This window comes from Saccopteryx leptura, chromosome 2, assembly GCF_036850995.1.
Source record: "Saccopteryx leptura isolate mSacLep1 chromosome 2, mSacLep1_pri_phased_curated, whole genome shotgun sequence".
Lineage (NCBI taxonomy): Eukaryota > Metazoa > Chordata > Mammalia > Chiroptera > Emballonuridae > Saccopteryx > Saccopteryx leptura.
The window spans coordinates 131,361,159-131,387,481 of NC_089504.1; the positions used below are offsets into that span (position 1 = coordinate 131,361,159).

The window sequence follows — 26,323 nt, forward strand, 5'->3', positions numbered from 1 at the left end:
TCCTTTGTTTAACTTGGTACATTCAAACTTTGTTCCAGACTCTGGCTAAAGGTGGGCGAGATTTCAATCTTCTAATAATTCTAAGAAGAGAAAGCTTCAGAAGTGAAAACAATTGTATTAACAGCACATATTGGTAACAGAGGATAACTTTTTCTTGCTAAAGTGTCCTCAAAATATCTTTTTCTATATATTTTTTTCTTTGGAGGAGGGGATAGGGTGGGTAGATGAATGGAAAAGGAAATAGCCAGAAATGTTTGAAGATTATTTATAGTGTTTTGATGCTCTGAAGTCTGTAGTAGTCTTGAATGCTCTTTATATAACTGCAGACTTTTTATTAATTGCCTACTACTGTGTGCCAGATTCTAGTATACAGAGAACCTGACATGGTCCCTTCTCTATGAATATGTTTTTCATTTTTAAAATAGAGATCGTGAGTTAGTTGTTTCGTTTAGTAATTTGAGTCAGTACTTGTTGAACATGTTTCTTTAACATTGCCTACTTCCTTCTTTTCTGTTTACAGTCTAGGAAAGTGGTCTCCATCAGGAATTTTTGGAAAGGCAGTAGGTCTATTTGCATGTAATTTGGGTACCTACAATGACTACATTGTTTTCTTACAATGTTTTCAGGTACAAAGGTTCTTCAAAGACAGACAAAAAAGAATGTTGACAGTGTGGGAGATCATTGGACATGTTTGCCATAAAAGGCATGGTAGAATTTGTCATTATTTATGTTGACCATGAAACTACTTTTCAGGCGTTCTTACTCATGCACTCAAAAACAGATGACTTTCCTTTAGATTGGAATTGTACTCTTTTTGTGAATAGAAAAGTGGGTAACTTGGTTCTTTTTTTTTTTTTTTCAGAGAGAGGGATAGATAGGGACAGACAGACAGGAACAGAGATAGATGAGAAGCATCAATCATCAGTTTTTCACTGTGACACCTTAGTTGTTCACTGATTGCTTTCTCATAGGTGCCTTGACCGTGGGCCTTCAGCAGACTGAATAACCCCTTGCTCGAGCCAGCGACCTTGGGAGCTTTTTTTTTTTTTTTTTGCTCAAGCCAGATGAGCTCTCGCTCAAGCTGGTGACCTCAGGGTCTCAAACCTGGGTCCTCGGCATCCCAGTCCGATGCTCTATCCACTGCGCCACCGCCTGATCAGGTGGTAACTTGGTTCTGAAGTCAGGAATTTCCATAAGAAAAGACTGTTGGGAATTTTTGTTTGTTTGTTTGTTTGTTTTTTAAGGTTGCTGTGGTCTTTCACTATATTTTTTATAGGAAGTTTAAGTACTTTATTTTGGATTGTGTACAGTTATCTCCAGGTGATGTTAAATTACTTAACACAGACTCTCAAGGTTCTTTAGTAACAAATGAGTGGTTGTAAATTGAGTAGTTTCTACTTAGTGGTTGTGGAATTGAGATTCTATGGTAAATGGTATTCTTGGTAGGACCACACTGATATGTTTATTCTGTGGCTAGATGCAAAGTCGGTGAGACTCAGTCATGTTATTGTGCTAATGCAGACCTCTTTTCATGAAAAGGGCAAGGTTTGACCCAACAGGCAATTCATTTTTCAGCATATCAATTGATTTCTTTCAACTTGAAGATGTTTCTAGAGACTTCACATGTCCAGTCATAAGAAGTTAACATGAAACCATGAAAATTTACATTCTTTTTTCTTTCTTACAAAGAATTTCTTTATAATGTTACTCTGAAAGTAAGAACTTTCATATTAGAAAAAAAAATGCAACTTTTTTTTACTTCTGATAAGTATGGAGCTGTGTTTTTTTTTTCCTTTATATGTCCTATAACAGAGCTTACTATTTGGAAAACCTTCCAATTCCTCAAACAGGTTTTTTCTTGCATGCCAAAGTATTGCCAATGTTTCATTACCCATAGGTCAGTAATCCTGATATGCTTTTACTTGGGTTTAGATTTCTATAATTTATTTTCTTCCATAAATTAAAAGCAAGCAAATGGCCTAGGACTTCTTTTCCTCATAGTCAGTTTTACTGAAGAGGTAACATTTGCTCATATTTGGCTTCCACCTTTAATACTAGAGGATATCTGACTGTCTATGCATAGTGCCCAGTGATTTCCCTATATTGGCCTTGTCACCATCCTACTCCTAACCACTTGGCAACATTTGATCAAGGGGACAACTTATCGGGTTCTTTCTTTAATTTGGGTTTCTTGATATGATTGTACTGGTCCTCCATCTTGTAATCAAACCCCTTCCTCCCATGCTCCTTCACTAACTCTCAGTCTTTTTGTCTCTTAAATGTAGGTGTTTGCTATGGCCCTGTCCAGCATCTTAAATGTGCAATTTGGTCTGCTTTAATACCTCCATGTCAGTGACTTGCAAAATATCTTTTTAAAAGACTTTTTTTTATTTTATATATGTAACTCTTGTTTTATTCTCACATATACAAATATACATACACATTTAGAAAATAAGAAGTACATATGCTGGCCTTGGCTGGGTGACTCCATTAGTTGTAATGTCATCCTGATGCACCAAGGTTGCAGGTTCAATCCCCAATGCTGGCACAAAAGAAAATAAAAAGAAGTACACGTACTAATTATAGAAAACCTGGGGAAAATTAGAAAGCATATAAAATATTTCATAATCTGTTCCAGAGAGAACTGTAATTTGGTGTATTTCATTTCAGACTTTTTTTTCCTTTGATATACACATGCTCACAAACACACAGCTAATTGGACTCATACTATTACAGTAGATATAATTTTGTATCTACTTTTTAAAACTTTATATTATGTCATAATTTTTCATGGCATCAAAATAATTTGAAAACAATTTTAGTGGATATTTAATACCACACTGTATTGATGTTGCGTAATTTAACTGTGGGTTTGGGTGTTTTGATTGTTACATTATTAATAAGTGAAAAAATTGAGAATAAGTTTATGCATAAATCTTTCTACAAATCACTTACTATTTTCTTAGGTTAGATTCCCAGAAGGTGAACTATTGGGTCAAAGGGCATGAATATTGAAAAATACTAAACTTGCTGTCAAATTGCTTTTCATAAAGACTAGACTAATTAACATTCTCACCTGCAGTGATTGTGAGTGCCCTTCTTAGTACATTCTTTGTAACATTGAATATTATTTTTAATCTTTATTAATTTGATAAGCAAGGGTAATTTAATTTGTATTTAATTATTAATGAGAGTGAATACTTCATATATTCATTTCAATTTCTTTTTCTGTGAATTGTAATTTGTTTAATCCTTTTCCATTGCGGGGGGGGGGCTTAACATTTTAATTATGTTGTTTTTCTGTCGGCTTCTTTCATTTATTTGGGGGAGGGCATATAGGTTTTTATTAGGCCAAATTGAATAAGTGGAGTGACAAAAGAGAAAGTATACAAGAAGTTTAAATTTTGGTGTTTTAAATGCCCATCGTTATGAGAAGGCAGAGCTTGTGACAGAAAGCAGCAATGTGGAACGAAAGGGTGCTGGCTTGAGAGTCAGGAGGATTCCCCACTTGGTGTTGAAAACCAGCCACTTAGGTTATCGTGGGTAAGTCATTCATCCTATCTGAGCTTCATCTGTAAAATAAGAAGGTTGGGCTCTTGAACCCGAAGTCCACACAACCGCTGCGCTGAAAGGATGACTTTTGATCACTGCTCACTCACTATACACTCTAAAACTATTTTTTCTCCCGTTCCTGACCCTTCACCCATTTTAGATATACAGAGCCTGAGGAAAGACTAGGTGCAATAAAGGCAATTTCTCAGGGCTAGTAAGGCTTAATGGAGCCTGGTGGCAATTTAATGTATTTATGCCCTCACACAATAGAAGTTGCAAAGATTGGTATTTTTTAGGCACTCCCACAGATTGACACTTGGCAACGTGGTAAAGTAAGTCTGAAAAACCCTGCTGATCTATGCTGCAAAGTACTGTCATCTCTAGTAAATGTAAAGCAAGTCTTTCTTTTTAGAGAGAGAGAGAGAGAGGAAGGGAGAGAGTGGGTGGGAGAAAAGAGGTAAGGAGCATCAACTCAGAGCTTTACTTTAGTTGTTTATTGATTAGTTCTCATACCTGCCTTGATGGGGTTGGGGGTTGGGGGTTGGGGGTTGGGCTCAAGTGGAGCCAGTGACCTTGGGCTCAAGCCAGTGACCTGTACTTCAAGCCAGCAACCTTGGGATCAGGTTGATGATCCGTGCTCAAGCTGGAGATCCCTTACTCAAGTTGACAAGCCTGTGCACAAGCTGATGAACTTACACTCCTGCTGGTGGCCTTGGGTTTTGAACAGAAGCCCTCAGCCTCAAGAGTTGATGTTCTATTCATTGCATCACCACCAGTCAGATTATAAAGCAAATCTGATGATAGGAGGTTTAAATTGCCGAGTCAAGTTATTTAACAGCTTTCACTATTTCATACCAAAACTATCCTTAGTGTTTTTATTTGTGATTTGTGTAAGCTCTTTATTTTAAGAATATCAATCCTTTGTCCTTTGGGCACTGGCTGGTTGGCTCAGCAGTAGAGCATCAGCCCAGCATGTGGAAGTCCCAGGTTCGATTCCTGGCTAGGGCACACAGAAGAAGCAACCATCTGCTTCTTCCCCCTTCCCCCTTCCCCCTTCTCTCTCTCTCTCTTTCTCTCTCTCTCTTCTCCTCCTGCAGCCATGGCTTGAATGTTTCAAGCAAAGTTGGCTCCAGGCTCTGAGGATGGCTCCATGGCCTCTGCCTCAGGCCTCGAAATAACTTTGTTGCTGAACAACAGAGCTCTGGCCCAGCAGGGCAGAGCATCACATAATAGGGGCTTGCCAGGTGGATCCCGGTCAGGGCACATATAGGAATCTGTCTCTCTGCCTCCCCTCCTCTCACTAAAAAATAAATAAATAAATAAATAAGTAAATTCTTTTTCCTTTGATCAAATATTTAATCAGTTATTGCCTTTTAATTTTATACATGATATATTGTTACTTATCTATAGATCTTTTTCTTTGGGATTTCTTTTTTTGCTTTTATGCTTAAAAGTCTTTTGTCATCTAGAGATGGATAAGTATTCACTTCGATTTACTTCTAATTTTTATGGCTTTACTTTTTATATTTAATTTTTAAATGTGTCTTGAATTTACTTTGGAATGCCAAACCAATATGTTTAGTGCCTTTGCATATCTCTGAGCTTCAGATTCATATTTCTAACTACCTAGTAGACCATGTGGGTAGTCCCTATACATCTGGCACCTGCATCCACCTTGTTTCCCAAAGGAGAAAGCTTGAACTGTGTTGAACACTTCAGTCCTCTCTCCTCCCACATTTAATCACCAACATTTGTTGGTTCTACCCCAGTGGTGGTAATGTCTCTTTTTATCAGTCTTCTAACTCAGATCTCCCTTTTTTGCTAGAGTCCCCAAGCAATCCTTAAAGTTGGCTTCCATTTTTCCTTCAGCCCAGAGTTTTCATTAAAAATAAATAAAAAATAGAGCACTGATTTCCAAAGTATGGTTCCCTTGATTAACTGTTTCAGAATCACCTGGGGTGGGCCTTGGCCAGATAGCTCAGTTGATTATAGTGTAATCCTGATACAACAAGGCTGTGGATTTAATCCCCAGTCAGGGCACCTATGAGTCAACCAATGCCCTGACCTGTGGTGGTGCAGTGGATAAAGCATCAACCTGGAATGCTGAGGTTGCCGGTTCAAAACTGTAGGCTTTCCCAGTCAAGGCATAAATAGGCAATCAATGAACAACTAAAGTGAAGCAACTATGAGTTGATACTTCTTGCTCCCTCTCCCCTCTCTCTCTCTCTCCTATCTCTGTAAGAATTAAGAAATTAAAAAAAAATTCAACCAATGGACTGACAGGTGGTGGCACAGTGGATAGAGCATTGACCTGGAACATTGAAGTCCCAGGTTCAAAATCCCTAGGTCCCCAGCTTGAGTGCTGGATCATTTGGCTTGATCGCAGAGTCACCAGCTTGAGCATGGGATCATCAACATGATCCCATGGTTGCTCTCTTGAGCCCAAAGGTTGCTGGCTTAAAGTTCAAAGTTGCTGTGTTGAGCCCAAGGTTGCTGGCTTGAGCAAGGGATCACTGGCTCTGCTGGAGCCCCAGCCCTACCCAGTCAAGGCACATATGAGATACAATCAATGAACAACTAAAGTGATGCAACTACAAGTTGATGTTTCTCATCTTTTTCCTTTCCTGTCTCTCCCCTCCTACACACACAAAAAAAATCAACCAATGAATATATAAATAAGTAGAACTCTTGGGTTTTTTTTTTCTCTCTCTCTCCTTTCCTCTCTCTAAAATCAATAAATATAAGAAAATTTAAAAAGAAAAAGAATCACCTGGGATGTTGGTTAAAAAGGTAGATTCCCAGGTCCTACCTAAATCCATAAATCAATATATCTGGGGGATAGGACCTTGGAATCTGCAGTTTTAGTAAGCACATCAAGAGATTCATTTACACACTTACAGGGAACCAGTGCCCAAGTCATTTAGGCCTAAGTTTCTGTACATGCCATTTAAGACCCCCACTCCCATACTCTGCAAGCCTATTTTCCCAGGCTTATCTCACACATCACTACCCACCCACCTGTCACTGTAGTTTTACAGTGACTCAGTTTCCTGGACCCACCCTGTCCTTTCCTGCCTCTGTGCCTTTGCTAATGCAGTTCCCACAGCTTTTTGCTCCTCCTCTCCCCCCACTCCTGCTGAAATCCTTTTCCTTAAGAGCACAAATAAAATGCCAGTTTATAAAAAGAATGCTTTTCCTAATTTCTCTTATTTAAATCAGTGACTCCCTCCTTAGTCTTCACTTAGCACTTTATTTTTACTTATTTTTTTTTACCTCAATACTGTCACTATTTGTGAATATTGCTTCCTTAAAAGACTATCAGCCTTCTAAGTGAGAACCTTGCTTCTTCATTTCATAGCTATCATTAATATAATGAGCAATTAAATACTCAGAAGATAAGAAATACTCATTTTGCAAACACTATTATATAACAATGGTGGCTTCATAGCACACTTAGAATAACATTAAAATCTTTACCATTGCTTATAAATACCTATTTGTTTGGCTGCTATTTATCTTTGTCATCATCTCATATATCTTATTCACTCCCTAGCCATATTTCTCTTGCCTCAGGGCCTTTGCATTTGCTATTTTCTCTGCCTGAAAATCTCCCCTATCTCTTCTCTTCACCCAGCTGGCTGGCTTCCTATCTCCTCCCCATCATTCAGGTTTCAGCTCAAATGTCATTCACTCAAAGAGGCCTTCCCTGTCCACTATCTAAAGCATCTGCCCCCTTTCCTACCATCACTCCAGTTACTCTTTTTGTATTTCCTTCACAGCATTAATCACAGTATTTAATTGTCCCTGCTCCTACAGTAGAATGGAAGCTACATGAGAGCAGAACCCTTGTCTGTAACTTATAAGGTTTTTGTTTGTTTGTTTGTTTGTATTTTTCTGAAGCTGGAAATGGGGAGAGACAGTCAGACAGACTCCCGCATGCGCCCGACCGGAATCCACCCGGCACGCCCACCATGGGCGACGCTCTGCCCACCAGGGGGGATGCTCTGCCCCTCCAGGGGGGGGGGTCGCTCTGCCGCGACCAGAGCCACTCTAGCGCCTGGGGCAGAGGCCAAGGAGCCATCCCCAGCGCCCGGGCCATCTTTGCTCCAATGGAGCCTTGGCTGTGGGAGGGGAAGAGAGAGACAGAGAGGAAGGAGGGGGGGGGGGGTGGAGACGCAAATGGGCACTTCTCCTATGTGCCCTGGCCGGGAATTGAACTCGGGTCCCCCGCACGCCAGGCCGACGCTCTACTGCTGAGCCAACTGGCCAGGGCCTTTATAAGGTTTTATAGTTAGCAAATAGAGAACTGCTTGACACATGGTTAATGCTCAATAAATATTTGTTGAATGATTCAATAAGCCTTGAAGATAGACTTTTAAAATTTTTATTAATTTTAATTTATTGTGTTTACATGGATTGAAGTGTTCCACTGAATATAACACCCTTACCCCCCACCCCTGTGTCCCTTTTTATACCTCCTTTTGCCCCCTCCCCCCGGCGCCTTCCCCTCCTTCCCTCTAGGATTTGCTGTCCTGTTATCTATATCTCTATGTAATGTATATATAATTTCACTAATTCCTTCACCTTCTCTGATCCTATCCCCTCATCTCCCTTCCCTGACTGTTCTCCCTCTGCTCCCTGTGACCCTGCTTCTGCCTCTATTCCATTCCTCAGTTCAATTTGTTCATTAGATTCCACATATAAGTGATATCATATGACATTTGTCTTTCTCTGCCTGGTTTATTTCACTTAGCATAATAATCTCCAGGACCATCCATGCCATCGCTAAAGGTAAGATTTGCTTCTTTTTTCATGGCTGCATAGTATTCCATTGTGTATATGTACCACAGCTTTTTAATCCACTTGTCCACTGATGGATACTTGGGCTGTTTCCAGATCTTGGCTATTGTAAACAATATTACAACAAACATGGGGTGCAGCCCTGGCCAGTTGGCTCAGCGGTAGAGCGTCAGCCCAGTGTGTGGAAGTCCCAGGTTCCATTCCTGGCCAGGGCACACAGGAGAAGCGCCCATCTGCTTCTCCACCCTTCCACCTCTCCTTTCTCTCTGTCTCTCTCTTCCCCTCCCGCAGCCAAGGCTCCATTGACGCAGAGTTGGCCCAGGTGCTGAGGATGACTTTGTGGCCTCTGCCTCAGGCACTAGAATGGCTCCAATTGCAGTGGAGCAATGGTCCAGAGGGGCCGAGCATCACTTCCTGGTGGGCATGCCAGGTAGATTCCAGTCAGGAGCATGCGGGTGTCTGTCTGCCTCCCCCCCACCGCTTTTCACTTCCGAAAAATACAAAAAATAAAAAATAAACATGGGGGTGCATATCTTCTCTTGAATCAGTGATTTTGTATTCTTAAGATATATTCCTAAAAGTGGGATAGCTGCGTCAAAAGGCAGTTCCATTTTTAATTTTTTGAGGAATCTCCATACTGTACTGTTTTCCACAGTGGCTGCACCAGACTGCATTCCCACCAGCAGTAGAGGATGAGCGCCATTTTGACAGGTGTGAGGTGATATCTCATTGTGGTTTTAATTTGCATTTCTCTGATGATTAGTGATGTTGAACATTTTTTCATATGCCTATTGGCCTCTTGGGAGAAGTGTCTCTTCAGTTCTTTTGCCCATTTTTTAATTGGATTGTTTACCCTCCTGGTGTTGAGTTTTAGAAGTTATTTACAAATTTTGGTTATTAACCACTTATCAGATGTATTGGCGAATATGTTCTCTCATTGTGTGGGTTGTCTTTTATTTTGTCAATGGTGTCTTTTGCTATGCAAAATCTTTTTAGTTTGATATAGTCCCATTTGTTTATCCTGTCCTTTATTTCTCTTGCCCATGGAGATAAATCAGCAAAAATATTGCTACAAGAGATATCGGAGAGTTGACTGCCTATGTTTTCTTCCAAGATGTTTATGGTTTCATGACTTACATTTAAGCCTTTTATCCATTTTGAGTTTATTTTTGTGAATGGTGTAAGTTGGTGGTCTAGTTTCATTTTTTGCATGTACCTGTCCAATTTTCCCAACACCATTTATTAAAGAGACTGTCTTTACTCCATTGTATGCTGTTACCTCCTTTGTCAAATATCAAATGACCATAAAGGCGTGGGTTTATTTCTGGGTTCTCTGTTCTGTTCCATTAATCTGTATGCCTGTTCTTATGCCAGTACCAAACTGTTTTGAGTACAATGGCCTTGTAGTATAACTTGATATCAGGAAGTGTGATACCTCCCACTTTATTCTTCATTTTAAAGATTGCTGAGGCTATTTGTGTTCTTTTTTGGTTCCATATAAAATTTTTGGAATATTTGCTCTATCTCTTTGAAGTATGCCATTGGTATTTTAATAAGAATTGCATTGAATTTATAGATTGCTTTGGGTAATATAGACATTTTAATGATGTTTATTCTTCCTATGCGTGAACTCGGTATTTGCTTCCACTTGTTTGTGTCTTCCTTGATTTCTTTTATCAATGTTTTATAATTTTCCAAGTATACATCTTTTACCTTCTTGGTTAAATTTACTCCTAGGAACTTTATTTTTTTTGTTGTTGCAGAAGATAGACTTTTCATTTTAACAATTCTTATTTTGGTTTCCAATCCAAATCTTTGTTGTTATTGTTTTAATGGACAACAGCTGAAGTAGTTCCATCAGGGTTCAAATCAGGTTGCAGTCTCTGAGGACTTCTAAAGATAGCAGAACAAAGGTTTGGATACTGTGATAGACAGGATTCAGTTCAATCTGGGTGCAGGTTTTCCAAGGTGTTCCTAGGATCCAGGCCACTATTTTACTACCTGTCAGCATCTACTTCCAGGGTTATTACTGCTAGCCACTACTAGTCTTTTAACACTCATTACATTTTTGTTTTTTTACTTTTTAAAAATTTATTTATTGATTTTATTTTAAAAAAATATTTATTTAATGATTTTTAGAGAGAGAGGAAGGAGAGAGAGAAAAAAACAGGAATATTGATCTGTTCCTGTATGTGCCCTGATCAGGAATTGAACCAGGCAACCTCCACACATTGGGAGGATGCTCTAACCAACTGAGCTATCTGGCCAGGGCTATTTCTTGATTTTAGAGAGAAAGAAACATCAATCTGTTCCTGTATGTTCCCTGACCAGGGATCAAACCCTCAACCTTAGTACATCAAGATGATGTGCTAACCAACCAAGCTATCCAACCAGGGCTCATTGCATTTTTATTTTATTTTATTTTTATTGAGAAGATGAGAGGCAGGAGGCAAAGAGACAGACCCCTGCATGTGCCCCGACCAGGATCTACCCAGAAAGTCCCCTACAGGGGACTCTTCTCATCGGGGGCTGCTGCTCCATTGCTCAGCAACCGAGCTATTTTAGCACCTGAGGAAAGGTCATGGAGCCATCCTCAGCACCCAGGACCAATGTGCTTGAACCATTCAAGCCATGGCTGTGGGAGGAGAGAGAGAGAGAGAGACAGAGACAGAGACAGAGAAAAGAGGGAGGGGAAGGGTGGAGAAGCAGATGGTCACTTCTCCTTTGTGCCCTGACCAGAAATCAAACCCAGGATTTCCACACGCTAGGCAGATGCTCTACTGCTCAGCCAACCAGCCAGGGCTCATTACATTTTTAAAAGCAAGTTTAGCAAAACTAGAATCTAACTGAATCCTCACACAACCAGAAGTTTTCTTCTGCTTTCCTTCTCTAGAAGAAAAATAAGAAAGCTGTGGAGAATCTTCAAGGAAAGTATATTTTCTACAGCCCTGAAATAGGACAGTGTATTGGTTAGAAAGATTTTCATCAACAGCTCTTTTTTTAAGACTTTATTCATTTTTAGAGAGAAGATAGAGAGAGAAAAAATGGGGAGGACAAAAAGCATCAACTCCTATAGATGCCTTGACCAGGCAAGCCCAGGGTTTCGAACTGGTGACCTCAGCATTCCAGGCTGATGCTTTATCCACTGCGCCACCACAGGTCAGGCTCAGCAATACCTTTAAACAAAGGATTTCTTGTTAGCATCTAGTTGAACCAGACAGTGTAACTAATCAGTGCTAATATCTTATTTCTCTTCCTTGGGTACCCTTATTTTTAAATTCCATTTATTTCTTGAAATTGAACAGAAATTTTATTTAAAAGAATGATTTTTATAGCAATTTACAGTTTTTCAAAGTACATTTACATTTATCCTCATAGCCTTTCTGTGTGAATTATCTGTTTTTCAGATAAAGAAACTAAGACAAATAGAGATTGATTGACTTTCTCATGCCAACTAAAGCAGTGGTCCCCAACCTTTTTTGGGCCACTGACCGATTTAATGTCAGAAAATATTTTCACAGACTGGCCTTTAGGGTGGGACGGATAAATGTATCACGTGACCGAGACAAGCGTCAAGAGTGAGTCTTAGACAGATGTAACAGAGGGAATCTGGTCATTTTGTAAAAATAAAACATCGTTCAGACTTAAATATAAATAAAACAAAAATAATGTAAGTTATTTATTCTTTCTCTGCGGATCGGTACCAAATGGCCCACGGACCGGTACCGGTCCGTGGCCCCGGGGGTTGGGGACCACTGAACTAAAGCACCAGTACTCAATAAATTCCTCCCAATATCTTTTTTTAAACAGCACCATAATTTCATCTAACTTTTAGAAAATAAACATTAAAATTTAATTAAAATACTAATTTTGATATTTATAACCAGTTCTTATTTATTATTATTATTATTATTATTATTATTTTACAGAGACAGAGAGAGAGGAATAGATAGGGACAAACAGACAGGAACAGAGAGAGATGAGAAGCATCAATCATCAGTTTTTCATTGTGACACCTTAGTTGTTCATTGATAGCTTTCTCATATGTGCCTTGACCGTGGGGCCACAGCAGACTGAGTAACCCCTTGCTCAAGCCAGAGACCTTGGGTCCAAGCTGGTGAGATGAGCCCTCACTCAAGCTGGCGACCTCGGGGTCTCGAACCTGGGTCCTTCCACATCTCGGTCCGACGCTCTATCCACTGTGCCACCGCCTGGTCAGGCTATAACTAGTTTTTATTAAGAAATAAGATCCAGGCCCTGGCCAGCTGGCTCAGCGGTAGAGTGTCGGCCTGGCATGCGGGGGACCCGGGTTCGATTCCCGGCCAGGGCACATAGGAGAAGCGCCCATTTGCTTCTCCACCCCACCCTCCTTCCTCTCTGTCTCTCTCTTCCCCTCCCACAGCCAAGGCTCCATTGGAGCAAAGATGGCCCGGGCGCTGGGGATGGCTCCTTGGCCTCTGCCCCAGGCGCTAGAGTGGCTCTGGTCGCGGCAGAGCGACGCCCCGAAGGGGCAGAGCATCACCCCCTGGTGGGCGTGCTGGGTGGATTCCGGTCGGGCGCATGCGGGAGTCTGTCTGACTGTCTCTCCCCGTTTCCAGCTTCAGAAAAATAGAAAAAAAAAAAAAAAGAAAGAAATAAGATCCAGCCCTGGCTGGATAGCTTGGTTGGTTAGAGCATCATCACGAAGCACAGAGGTTGCTGGTTCAACCCCTGGTCAGGACACTTACAAGAACAGATTGACGTTCCTGTCTCTCTTTCTCTCCCTTCCTCTCTCTCTAAAATCAATAAAATAAACATTAAAAAAAAAGATCCATAGCATCATTTAAGATTAGCCGAATCTTATCATTTCTGTGGCTGTGTGATTTAGTAATTCTTTATGTGACCAGCCTCACCTATGGTTGTCTTTGATTAAAGCATTGTTCAGTGTTAGCTTCTCAGATTTTTACAGAAAGGAAAGATTAGAGAACTTGCCTAAAGAAGAGTCACTTTTCAGTAAACCTGTTTTAATTCTCCTGCTTGAAGGAATTGTTTAAATTGATCTGAGCTGGCTTTTCAGATTGAGCAAGACCTGAAAAAAACCACATCATCTAACATTTCAGATAAGAAGAATGGAAGCCAGGCCCTTCCTGGAAATGGCTGGGAGTGAAACTAAGAAGCCCTGTATTTGGAGAAAACTTGATTAATTATTAAGGACAAAGGAGTGGTATAAGGAGGTTATATCTTTAATGGAAGCAGCCTTCTTAAAACAGTTGTTTATATTTCTTCTTCTTTGACATTGTAAAGAAAACTCTTTAATTATCCACTTTATCTTAATTAAGCATGTAATTTGCAAGACCTACAAGCATATAGGCAGATATTCAATTATGTAGGTGGGCCTTTGTTAAGATATGTGGCAACTAACAACTAACATAGTACTGTTTTCCACTTGTGTAACAGATATTTATTGAACCAGGCACTGACATTTGATGCATCTGATGATAAAGTAGGGAATGGTACAAAGGTTAAAGGAGAAATAGGCTGTTCAGAGTAAATCTATGCTTTTGTGACTTTGGTCAATGCTAAATTTCCACATCCTTTGTCCAACTCACTATACTTTTCTTTACTTTTCCCCTTAAATTTGAAGTTACTGTCATAATTATTTGATTTTCTACTTACTGAAAGAGCTTTTACTTACTGTGTGTGAAAAAACACTGAAAAAATCCTCCCTCCCTTGGATTATGTTGCCCTAACGTTGAGTTAATTATCAACTGGGGGGAAGGGAGGAAAAACCAAATGAATATATAACAAATTAGATTTGAGAGAGGTAGAATTAAACTTGGGTTAGATCTGGTAATTTCTTAATTTAAAGAAAAAAAAGTTATTGTTTATTTATTTTTCTTGAGAGAAAAGGGAAAGAGATGCGAAGCATCAACTTATGGCTGCTTGCTTCTCATACATGCCTTGATGGGGGTGGGGGGGTGGCTCTAACTGAGCCAGTGACCCCTTGCTCAAGCCAGTGACCTTGAGCTCAAGCCAGCAACCCTGTGCTCAAGCTGTCAAGTCTGCGCTCAATCTAGTGAGCCCTCACTCAAGCCGGTGACCTCGAGCTTTCGAATTAGGGACTTAGGAGTCCCAGGTCAATGTTCTATCCATTGTGCCACCACTGATCAGGCAAAGATATGATTATTTATAACCTAAGAAGTTTAGACCAGAGTCAGTTTGGTTTTTCTTTAGAGAAAAAAGGAGAGAGAGAGAGAGAGAGAAAGGGGAAGGAGCAGGAAGCATCAACTCCCAAATGTGCCTTGACCAGGCAAGCCCGGGGTTTTGAACCAGCAACCTCAGCTTTCCAGGTCAATGCTTTATCAACTGCACCACCACAGGTCAGGCCCCAGAGTCAGTTTTTAAAGACTGCAATTGGAGGCTACTCTTTTAACTGTCTAAATAAGATATGTGAAGATTACTACAATTATGTAGAAAACTAATTTGGGTTTCAAAAATGCAAGAAGATAAGTTATTCAAGTAAATGAATAAAGTAAGAGAAGCCATGTAGGAAGGTTATATCATCTTCAACTTAGAGTTTTTGTAAAGGTGTTGAGAACACCTAAAATTTGGCTCTTATAAGGTCTACTGAGAGAGATTTAGATGTTTTGGTGCAGAGAAATGGTGTCAGGGTTTTGAGCAGATCTCATGTTATTAGTAGTTACTACCAGTTTCTCAGAGATGACATTAGAGATGCTCTTTTTTAAATTGCTGATTTAACAAAAATAAGTTGGTCCCTGGCTGGTTGACTTAGCAGTAGAGTGTCAATCGACCTGTGGAAGTCTTCCAGGTTCAATTCCCAGTCACAGCACATAGGAGATGCAACCATATGCTTTCCCCCCTCCCACTCCCCTTTCTCTCTCTCGCTCTCTCTTCCCTTTCCTCAACCATGGCTGGATCAATTCAAGCATGTCAGCTCTGGGCGCTGAGGATGGCTCCTTGGAGCCTCTGCCTCAGGCGCTAAAAAAATAACTTGGTTGCCAGTGTCCCCAGATGGGCACAGAGCATTGAACCAAGATGGGGGTTGCTAGGTGGATCCCGGTGGGGCTGCATGGGGGACTCTGTTTATCTTCCCTACTCTCACTTAAAAAAAAACAAACCACAAAAATAAGTTGACCCTGAAGTGCAGTGTACACTAGAACTTTATTCTCTGTGCTAGAAATCATTTTGTTTCCATGCCAGCCTCCTAAAAAAATGAATAAGAGCTAACATTTAACCTCTGTTGGGCTCAGTTTCTGCATCTGTAAAGTGGGACAGTAATATTCTGAGTATACTACTATGAGGATTAATAAGTTTACATATGCAAAACAATTAAAAACAGTATCTGACATATGCCAAATGTTCCATCAATATTGACTATTTTTATTACCACTATCATTATTCTTAAGCACTTATTTTAGCACTGAGCTAAAAGAACATTTTAGAGGTGATGAGACTAAGGCTTTTTTCCTAATGTGACCCAGTTAGTAAGTGATAGGCTGAAGACGTAGACCTGAGCTGGAAGGAAACTGGGCAGAGTTGGCCTAGATATGGAACATTACCATTTCTAGTTTGAAGACACTTAGGAAGATAAAACTGGCCTAGACCACCCCAGAAACTGGGAAGATGTGGTTTGTAGTCAGTTGTTAGAGCAAGGACATTAAGGTCTATCAGACTGTTTCAAATCCTGACTATACCTCTTACCAACTGTGTGATCTTGAGCAATCTATTTAACCTCTCGGAGCCTTGGTTTCTTCCTCTGTAAGATGAGAATAATAATATTTATTTCATGGTATCATGGGATTAAGTGAATAAGATCACGTGGAATGAATCACCGGGGATGACCAGTACTCAATAATTGATCCCCAGGCTTATACTAAGGTGGCTCAAACTTTTGCCTGATTCTGACACAGTTCATTTAGATGGCACACACGGGTCTGTGTCTGCCTCCCTGCTCTAGCCTAATAATTCTGGGATCAAACCAAAACTAAACTCTCAAAGCTATTTTTACATTGGAATCCTAAGGGACCCTCTACAGAAAAATTAGATGTGTTTGGACTCCACATGAGCTATTAAGATTCCAAAGATAATCCTGATATTCAGAGTACCCTCCCTTCAAACAACCTCCCCAACCCCTCACAACTGGGAGGCATTAGACTGGCTAGTTGAGGGTAGCAGCTGAAGTACAACCCCAAACAGGAATCTGAATGGCTGATTGTCATGTAGTTGTCGGTCAGGCTTCTCAGAGGGCTGTGCTCTAGTGGGGATATTAATACGCAATCAAGAGGTGGATGCCCTACAAAAGGGAGCTCTACAGAAATGAGGATCTCATCTGTATAGTCCAGCAACAATTCTATTTGGAAAGAATATTAATGAGTTGTGGATAGGAATCAGACACCAGGAAAGGACAGCTGCTGTGAGATGCAATTTGAATTCTATAAGGAGTTACACATGATATTCAGAAAGTCCTTGTGCAATTTTAAAAAGTAATTAAGTTTAGAGATAATAAACAATTTATAATCAAAAAGTAAATGTATTGAATGGCCAATACACATCTGAAAATATACTCAATCTTCCCCATGGTTAAAGGAATGAAAACTAAAACAATATGTATCATTTTTCACACATCTAGCAGATTGTAAAAAATTAAATTATTAATAATGTTTAATATTGACAAGTATGTGGTAAATAGGCTTTCTCATATAGATAATGGTTCAAATATAAATTGATGCAAATATATATAAATTCATGCAATTTTTTTGGTGGAACATTTAGAAAGTCTATTTATTTTTCTTAAAGAGCATTTTAAAAAGCCTTCCAACCTGATCAGGTGGTGGCACAGTGGATAGAGCATTGGACTGGGACGCAGAGGACCCAGGTTCAAAACCCCGAGGTTGCCAGCTAGAGTGCAGGCTCATCTGATTTGAGCACGGGCTCACCAGCTTGAGCACGGGATCACTAGCTTGAGCGTGGGATCATAAACATGGTCGCTGGCATGAGCCCAAAGGTCGCTGGCTTGAAGCCCAAAGGTTGTTGACTTGAGCCCAAAGTCGCTGGCTTGACTTGCTCTGCTGTAGGCAGCTCCCTTCAAAGCACATATGAGAAAGCAACTGATGAACAACTAAGATGCTGCAATGAAGAATTGATGCTTCTCATCTCTGTCCCTTCCTGTCTGTCTGTTCCTATCTGTCCCTCTCTTCTCTGTCTCTGTCATTAAAAAAAAAAAAAAAAAAAAGCCTTTCATAAATAAATTCTTTTCTACAAAGAAGAAACGTATACAGTGCACACAAGTATCAGTCAGATGGACCCCCAGCCCTCTTTCCTACACTGGGAAGACAGATCAGAAGAGAAAAAGGAAGTTTATTAAAATTTTTAATACATAGGACTTTTGCATTAGAAATGCTGCTTCTATGAATTTACACTGTAGATACATACCTCCAAGTAGGCAATAGTAGAGGCATGTGCCCTGCAGCCTTGTTCTTAATAACAAAGAACCTAAAGCCACCTAAATGTTAATTGATAGGGACCTGGTTAAATAAGTTATAGACTATTCTGGAGTGAAATAATAAGAGATCCTGAAAGTTTATATGTCCTGATGTGGGAAGATGTCCAAGAGGAAATAAATAATTGCTGTAAAGCACATTAACATAAAATCTTTGTAAGTTTAAAAATAATGGGTATGTTTATGCATGACATGTGTTACCATCTCTGTGCCTGAGTTTTCTCATTTGTAAAATAGGCGTCATAATAATATCTACCACATGAGTTATTGTGAAGATAAAATGAGATAATGTGATATATGTATGTAGAATGCTTAGTGACTGATACATAGTGCTATGTGTTTGTTTTTGTTTTTTTTTTAATTAAGTGATAGGCAGGGAGGCAGAGAGACAGACTCCCGCATGTGCCACAACCCATATATACCCAGTAAGCCCCCTACAGGGCGATGCTCTGCCCATCTGGGGCCACTGCTCCATTGCTTGGGCAACCGAGCTATTTTAGCACCTGAGATGAGGCTATGGAGCCATCCTCAGTGCCCAGCTGAGGGAGAGGAAGAGAGAGAAAGAGAAAGAGAGAGAGAGAGAGAGAGAGAGAGAGAGAAAGAGAGAAAGAGAGAGAGAGAAGGAAGAGTGGTGGAAAAGCAGATGGTTGTTTTTCCTGTGTGCCCTGACCAGGAATCGAACCCAGGACTTCCACACGCTGGGCTGATGCTCTACTGCGAAGCCATCCAGCCAGGGCCAATGTTTGGTATTATCATCGTCATATTGATATATAGGCAACATCAGGAAGCTTATATTCCAAACTGTGACAGAGGTTATCTTTGGGAAGTAGAATGGACTTGGGGGAAGGGGCAGACAAAAGCAGGCAGGCTTCTGTTTCTTATTGTTTATGATGAGTGGGTCCATCCCTTGACCAATCACTCTGATCAAGGAAGTTAGACCGTGAAGAAAATGACAGCTCTGGTTTGGAGTGCTTGTTGAGACCTTTGGAGGAGAGATTCCCCAAAGGAGAGGAGGAGGGTGAAGAAAGACAGTGGTGTGGGGAGAAAAGAAGGGTGCTGATGGATTCCACCTTTGCTGCTAAAGCTCTTTGAAAATCACTAACCTAATCAAGGATTACATTTTTTAAAAATTGCCCAAGAACCTTATGAAGGCCCAATAATCATATCTAGATTTATTCATTATATAATTTAGTAACATTTATATTAAAAAAGTGATTTATGTTTAATTTAACTTTTGAATAAAAACTAAAAAAAGTAATTTCTCAAAGTGGTCAAAACAAACATTTAAGAAGAGACAGGCAGTTTTTCTAATAATTATAAAATAAAGCCCTGGCCAGATAGCTCAGTTGGTTAGAATGTCTTCCCTATACATAAAGGTTGCAGAATTGATCACCAGTCAGGGCACATATAGGAATAAATCGATGTTCCTGTCTCTTTCCCCCACTTCTCTAAAATCAATAAATAAAATTTAATAATAATTATTATTATAAAATAAAAACTTCAGTGTTTTAAAGAGACCACTAATTTCTTTTCTACTAGTGTTACTATCTCCATTATGTATTATGAAGAGAGTAATTTTTGTACCATAAAAGTCAAACAGCTGAAGTAAGTGTTACATTTATGAATCATTTTAAATCAACTAAGGCAGTGGTTCTCAAACTTTTTGAAGTCGGAGCACATTTAAAATCCTATAAATAGCCTGACCTGTGGTGGCACAGTGGATAAAGCGTTGACCTGGAATGCTGAGGTCACCGGTTCAAAACCCTGGGCTTGCCTGGTCAAGGCACATATGGGAGCTGATGCTTCTTGCTCCTCCCCTTTCTCTCTCTCGCTTTCTCTCTCTCCTCTCTAAAATGAATGAATAAATAAATAAATAAATAAAATTCTATAAATAATTGTAGGCACACTATATACAAATTTCTGAGAAATATGTTATAATATTTAAGTCAAATATTAAAGAAAAAATATAAAGTTTAAGTGTGCTTTTATGGTAATTAAACAAAATGTATATGACAAAATTAAATTTATTCTGACATTAAAAAACATGTTTATGTTACATTTTTTTACTTATGCTTTTTAGAATTCATAAAAAAGGGGTTAAGAAATTTAAAAAAGACAAAAAAGTTATCTTTTTATATATATAGATACATTCTTAGTAAGATTTAGTAAATTCGGCAGGTCCTGGCACAAATGTGTTAAGTTTTTTTATTCTTGTGTTTATGAGAAACATGAGCCTGATGTGTCCTAGCGATTTCTTCAATGTTTGGGCATATATTTGAAAGGCAAACTCTCATTTCCTCGTCAATACATTGAAGAATTCCTCTCTTTTTACTCTTAATTGTGTTGAGTGCAGAAAACCCCCACCATACATATCATCTTAACTTTATACCAAACAAAGGATAGAAGAAACTTGCCTCCAGTCTTTCTGGGGAACATGGGGGGTAGTCCAGCACCACAGCTTAACAGCCTTTTGCAACCTAATCAGGCAAGTGAGGTGAGAGGTTGGGCAGACTGTTAGCTTACAGCCAATTCCCCACACCTCTGTCCCCCCAAAATCTAAACTCCAAAAACCCTGTTGGTTTTTTGGTCCCCAACAGGCACATATTTCTCTGGAATACCATAGGGCGCACCTGGAAATCTTCTAGGGCGCACACTTTGAGAACCACTGAACTAAGCTAAGCTCAAATATGTGTTGTGTTAACTAAACCTTTAGTTTAGAATGTTTACTGAATGCGTCTTAGGCACAGAGGCATACAAAGACTGACAAGGTTGGTTCTGACCTCAAACAATGTGCCAGGCACTATTTTGCATTTATTACCTCCTTTTGTTTTTAGAACACTCTTGTAGCAGAAGTTTGTCATCCTTGTTTTGCATAGAAGGAAAGGACAATACAGAGAGGTCGCCATGCATCTGGTTGGCACTGGAATCAGAATCAGAACCAGGTGGTGTTTCCCTGATACTGCTCTGCCTCCAAATAGCCAAGGTGTGAGAATGACTGATGTAGGCCTTGTGCGGGACACACTGAAAATTCTCAGGGACCTCAGTGATTATCTGTCATCTAGTGACTTTCAAAGTATAATTTAACAGTTTTATTGAAATATAATTCACACACCATACAATCTATCTATTGAAAGTGTGCAATTCAGTGGTTCTTAGTACATTTAGTCACAGAGTTGTGCAGCCATCACCACAATCAATTGTACAACATTTTCATTATCTTCCAGAAAAAAAATGCCCATGAGCAGTTAGCCCCTCTGCACCCCACCACCCCCCACCAAGTACTAGGCAACCAACCACTAATTTACTTTTTTTAAATTTATTTATTTATTTATTTATTTATTTATTCATTCATTCATTTATTCATTTTAGAGAGGGGAGGGAGAGAGCAAGAGAGAGAAGGTAGGGAGAAGCAAGAAGCATCAACTTCTAATATGTACCTTGACAGGGCAAGCCCAGGGTTTTAAACCGGTGACCTCAGCATTCCAGGTTGACACTTAATCTACTGCATCACCACAGGTCAGACCTACTTTTTTCTCTCTTTTTTTCTTTTTTAAGATTTTTATTTACTAATTTTAGAGAGAAGAGAGAGAGAGAGGTAGAGGGTGAGGCAGGAAGCATCAATTCATAGTTGTGCTTCCCTTATGTGCCTTGACTGGGCAAGCTCAGGTTTTGAGCCAGCGACCTCAGCATTCCAGGTTGACGCTTTATCCACTGCACAACTATAGGTCAGGCTAATTTACTTTCTGTTTCTAGATTTGTTTATTCTGGACATTTCACATAAGTAGACTCATACAATGTGTGATCTATTGTGACTGGTTTCTTTCATTTGGCATAATTTTTCAAGCTTCATTCACTACTGTAGAATGCATGTGTCAATGCTTCATTCCTTTCCACAGCCAAATAATATATGTAACCTTATATGGATAGACCATATTTTGTTCATCCATTCATCAGTTGATAAACATTTGGAGTGTTTTTACTTTGGGGCCAATAATACTTTATGAGCATTCATGAACAAGTTGTGATTTTTTTTATCATTAAAGCATCTTATCTATTACACTGAAAAAATGATCACTAACAATCACTCCTTTTGGCTTAATCCTACTGAGTTAAGAACACTAACAACAATTTGCATGCCTCCTAAGCACAGTAGATAAACTATTTTACATACACATTTTAAACATATTATGTTTTTGTGACTCAGAGGTAACCTTGAAGTTTGGGTGTTTTTTATTTTATTTTTTTATTTAAGTGATCCTGACCTGTGGTGGCGCAGTGGATAAAACGACCTGCAATGCTGAGGTTGCCAGTTAGAATCCCCGAGCTTGCCTGGTCAAGGCACATACAGGAAGCAACTACTATGAGTTGATGCTTCCCACTTCTCCCTCCTTTCTCGCTTTCTCTCTTCCTCTCTTTCTCTCTTTCTCTCTTTCTCTCTAAAAATCAATAAATAAAATCTAAATAAATAAATAAATTTAAGTGAGAGGAGGCAAGATAGAGCGACAGAATCCTGACCAGGATCCACCTGGCAACCCCTGTCTTAGGCCGATGTTCTGCCCACCTGTGGCCATGCTCACAACTGAGCTATTTTTAGTGCCTGAGGTGGAGGCTCCACAGAACCATATTTAGCACCCGGGGCCAACACGCTTGAATCAACAGAGCCTTGGCTGTGAGAGGAGGAGAGAGAGACAGGAAAGACGAAGGTGGAGGGGAGGAGAAGCAGATGGTTGCTTCTTCTGTGTGCCCTGACTGGAAATCAAACCCGGGACCTTTACATGCCAGGCTGATGATCTACCACTGAGCCAACTGACCAGGGCCATCATGTACAAGTTTTTATGTGGACATGTATTTTCATTTCTCTTGGAGATATACAACCCCCCACACACACACACACACACATACACATACCTCAGAGTGGAATTGCTGGGTCATATGAGGTTTAACCTTTTGAAGAGATGTCAGCTATTTTCCAAAGCAGCTGCAATATTTTACATTCCATCAGCAGTGTAGGAGGGTTTTCAGTTTCATTGCATTCTCACCAACACTTGTCAAAATATAATTTTTAACCAATCCTACAATAAAAAATATTTTACAGCCTAACTGGTGGTGGCACAGTGGATAAAGCATCTACTTGGGATGTTGAGGTCCCCAGTTCCAAATGTCACTGCCTTGAGTGCAAGCTTCTCAGCCTGAACACGGGCTTGCCAGCTTGAGCGCGGATGCTGGCTCAGCTGGAGCCCCTTGGTCAAGGCATATATGAGAAGCAATCAATGAACAACTGAAGTGACGCAAGTACGAGTTGATGCTTCTCATCTCTCTATCTTCCTGTGTATGTGTCGCTCACTTAAAAAAAATTAAAAATATATAGGTATGTATGTATAAAATATATATATGTGTGTGTGTATATTTTACATTCTTACTCAACTTATTTATATATTTTTAATAAGTCTCTTTAAAAAAATTTTTTTATTGATTTTAGAGAGAGAGACAGGAACATCAATCTGTTCCTGTATGTGCCCTGACTGAGGATTGAACCGGCAACCTTTGTGCTTCAGGATGGTGCTCTAACAGCTATCCAGGGCAATTCTTATCCAGTTTATACACACACAAATAACCAAAAGCTTTATAAAAGAATACGTATACTACATGTGATGCACTCTGACATTTTCTGTTTTCATTCTATTTTTTATTAACACAAATAAACATGCTGGTTCTAGCCCACTAAACTGATTTCACAACTCACTAATTTTATTACCTGCAGTTAGAAAAACTCTAGGCTATTTTACCCCCTTAATTGTACACAAGAAGAAATTAAGGCCCCGAGAGATTATTTTTTCAGCAGATAATGCTGCTAATTAGTGGCAAATTAAAGATAAGAGCCCAAGCCTGTTGGCTTTTTGCTTTATCTTTGACATCTCGATAAATTATAGCTGTCTTCATAGTCAAGAGATAAAGATAAATTGGAATTTTTATTCAGATATTATTTTTTTAAATGTTGATTGATTTTAGAGAGAGAGAGAGAGAAATTAGTTGTTACACTTATTTATGCATTTGTTGGTTGATTCTTGTATGTGTCCTGACCAGGGATCAAACCTGCAACCTTGTTGTATTGGGATAATGTTCTAACCAACTGAGCCAGGGCCAGATACCACTTTTTTGACCTTGTAGACTTTTCTTAAGCAGCATTTTAAATTCAGCAACCAAACTAGAAAATAAAATGAATGAAAAGAGCTTGTTTTTATTATCATGAGTCTTTACACAAGGGGTCAGGAACCTTTTTGGCTGAGAACCATGAACGCCACATATTTTAAAATGTAATTCCGTGAGAGCCATACAATGACTTGTGTACCTTACATATTATCCAATAAAAATTTGGTATTGTCCCAGCGGACAGCTGTGATTGGCTCCAGCCACCCACAACCATGAACATGAGCGGTAGGAAATGAATGGATTGTAATACATGAGAATGTTTTATATTTTTAACGTTACTATTTTTTTTATTAAAGATTTGTCTGCGAGCCAGATGCAGCCATCAAAAGAGCCACATCTGGCTTGTGAGCCATAGGTTCCTGACTCCTGCTCTACACAGTGATTTTGTGCCTCCTGGGCAAGGAAGTTCTAGGGTGAACCTCTATGATGGGCAACAGTGCAGTGTCAGTGAATGTCAGGTCAGTGTCCAGACTAATTTTTGTCCAAACTTCAATCTGCCCTTAGAGGGAAGTCATCTTCCTTACACTGCCACATTTTTATGGCAATATAAACTTTGAAGTGGTCAACATAAGAATTCCTATTTTGCTATTATAACATTTTTTTTTTGGAATACATCTAGATCTTAAACTCTTTTATTTTAGTGTGTCTCAGTGTGTGATGGGGAAACCTCCGACACTACAATCACTTTAAGGTTCTTATCAGAATACGGTCTTCTGCCCTGGGTTCGAGTGTAGTCCCAACATGCCAAGGTGTGGGTTTAATCCCAATCAAATACAAGAATCAACCAGTGGATGAATTAATAAGTGGAACAACAAATTGGTGTTTCTCTCTTACTTGCTCTTACTCTATCTCTAAAAATGAAATAAAATTTAAAAATTTTTAGAAAGCTATTAACTTCCAAAAAATTTTTCAAGTATGTGAATTTAGTCACTACTTTTTATACAAAAAATACACCCATAAGACTAAATGTAATTTATATTCTTAAAAATAAAACATTATGTGAGCACATATTTCATGTTACCTTTGTTTAAAATTTCCCTTTGCACCTTAAAGTTTTTTAGGTTTTTTTCCCCCTTTTAATTAGTTGCTTCCTTTGATCTGTTGTCATCCAAATTGGGAAGAGTTCTTGGTTAAACAAAACAACAACAAGCCCTGGCCGATTTGCTCAGAGGGAGAGCGTCGGCCCAGTGTGTGATGTCCCAGGTTCGATTCCTGGGCAGGACACACAGGAGACACGCCCATCTGCTTCTTCACCTTTCCCCTCTCCTTTATCTCTCTCTCTCTCTTCCCCTCCTGCAGCCAAGGTTCCATTGGAGCAAAGTTGGCCCGGGCTCTGAGAATGGCTCCATGGCCTCCGCCTCAGGCACTAGAATGGCTCCAGTTGTAATGGAGCAATGCCGCAGATAATCAGAGCATCGCCCCCTGGTGAGTTTACCGGGTGGATCCTGGTCAGGCACATGCTGGACTCTGTCCCTCTGTCTCCCTGCTTCTCATTTCAGAAAAAATATACAAAAAAACACTTTGAAAACTCTAAAAAAATAATGTTTTCTCTGGACAAGTGAGTTTGTTATAGAGTTAACCCTTGAACAACACAGCAGTGAGGGGAGCCAACCCCTGCACAGTCAAAAATCTCTGTATAACTTTTGACTCCCCCAAAACTTTACTACTGTTAACCCAAGCCTTATCAATAACATAAACAGTCAATTAACACATATTTAGTATGTTGTATGTATTATATACTATATTCTTATAATAAAGTAAGCTAGGAAAAAAATGTGATTAAGCACACCATAAGGAGCCTGGCCAGGTGGTGGCACAGTAGATAGAGTGTCTGCCTGGGATGCTGAGGACCCATATTCAAAACGCTGAGGTTTCCAGCTTGAGTGCAGGCTCTTCCAGCTTGAGCATGGGCTCACCAGCTTGAGCACAGGGTTGCTGGCTTGAGCATAGGATCTTAGATCTGACCCCATGATCACTGGCTTGAGCAAGGGGTCACTGGCTCGGCTAGAGCCCCGCCATCACGGCACATATGAGAAAGCAATCAATGAACAACTAAGGTGCCACAGCTATGAGTTGATGCTTCTCATCTCTCTTCCTTCCTGTCTGTCTGTCTCTCTCTCTGTCTGTCTCCCTTGTTCACTGAAAAACAAAACAAAAAAACACCATAATGAAAAGAAAATGCATTTATGGTATTTATTGAAAAAATATCTGCATGTAAACCCACACAGTTCCAACCCATATTGTTCAAAGACCAACCATGCT

At 39.7% G+C, this 26,323-nt stretch overlaps 1 protein-coding gene across 3 annotated transcripts in view; it reads left to right on the top strand.

Moving 5' to 3' along the window:
* Window positions 1–26,323, top strand: part of LIMA1 (LIM domain and actin binding 1) — a 115,301-nt gene that overhangs the window by 2,858 nt on the left and 86,120 nt on the right. The window contains exons 2-3 of one of the 3 annotated variants that reach the window (XM_066368770.1): window positions 8,306–8,343; window positions 9,008–9,063. The exons of 1 other annotated variant lie outside the window; for it this stretch is intronic. In XM_066368770.1, coding sequence (XP_066224867.1) covers window positions 9,045–9,063 — 19 coding nt within the window. In that variant the 5' untranslated portion in view covers window positions 8,306–8,343; window positions 9,008–9,044. Of the gene's footprint in view, window positions 1–8,305; window positions 8,344–9,007; window positions 9,064–26,323 lie in introns of those variants that run through there. One more of the 3 variants, XM_066368771.1, reaches the window with a different exon arrangement.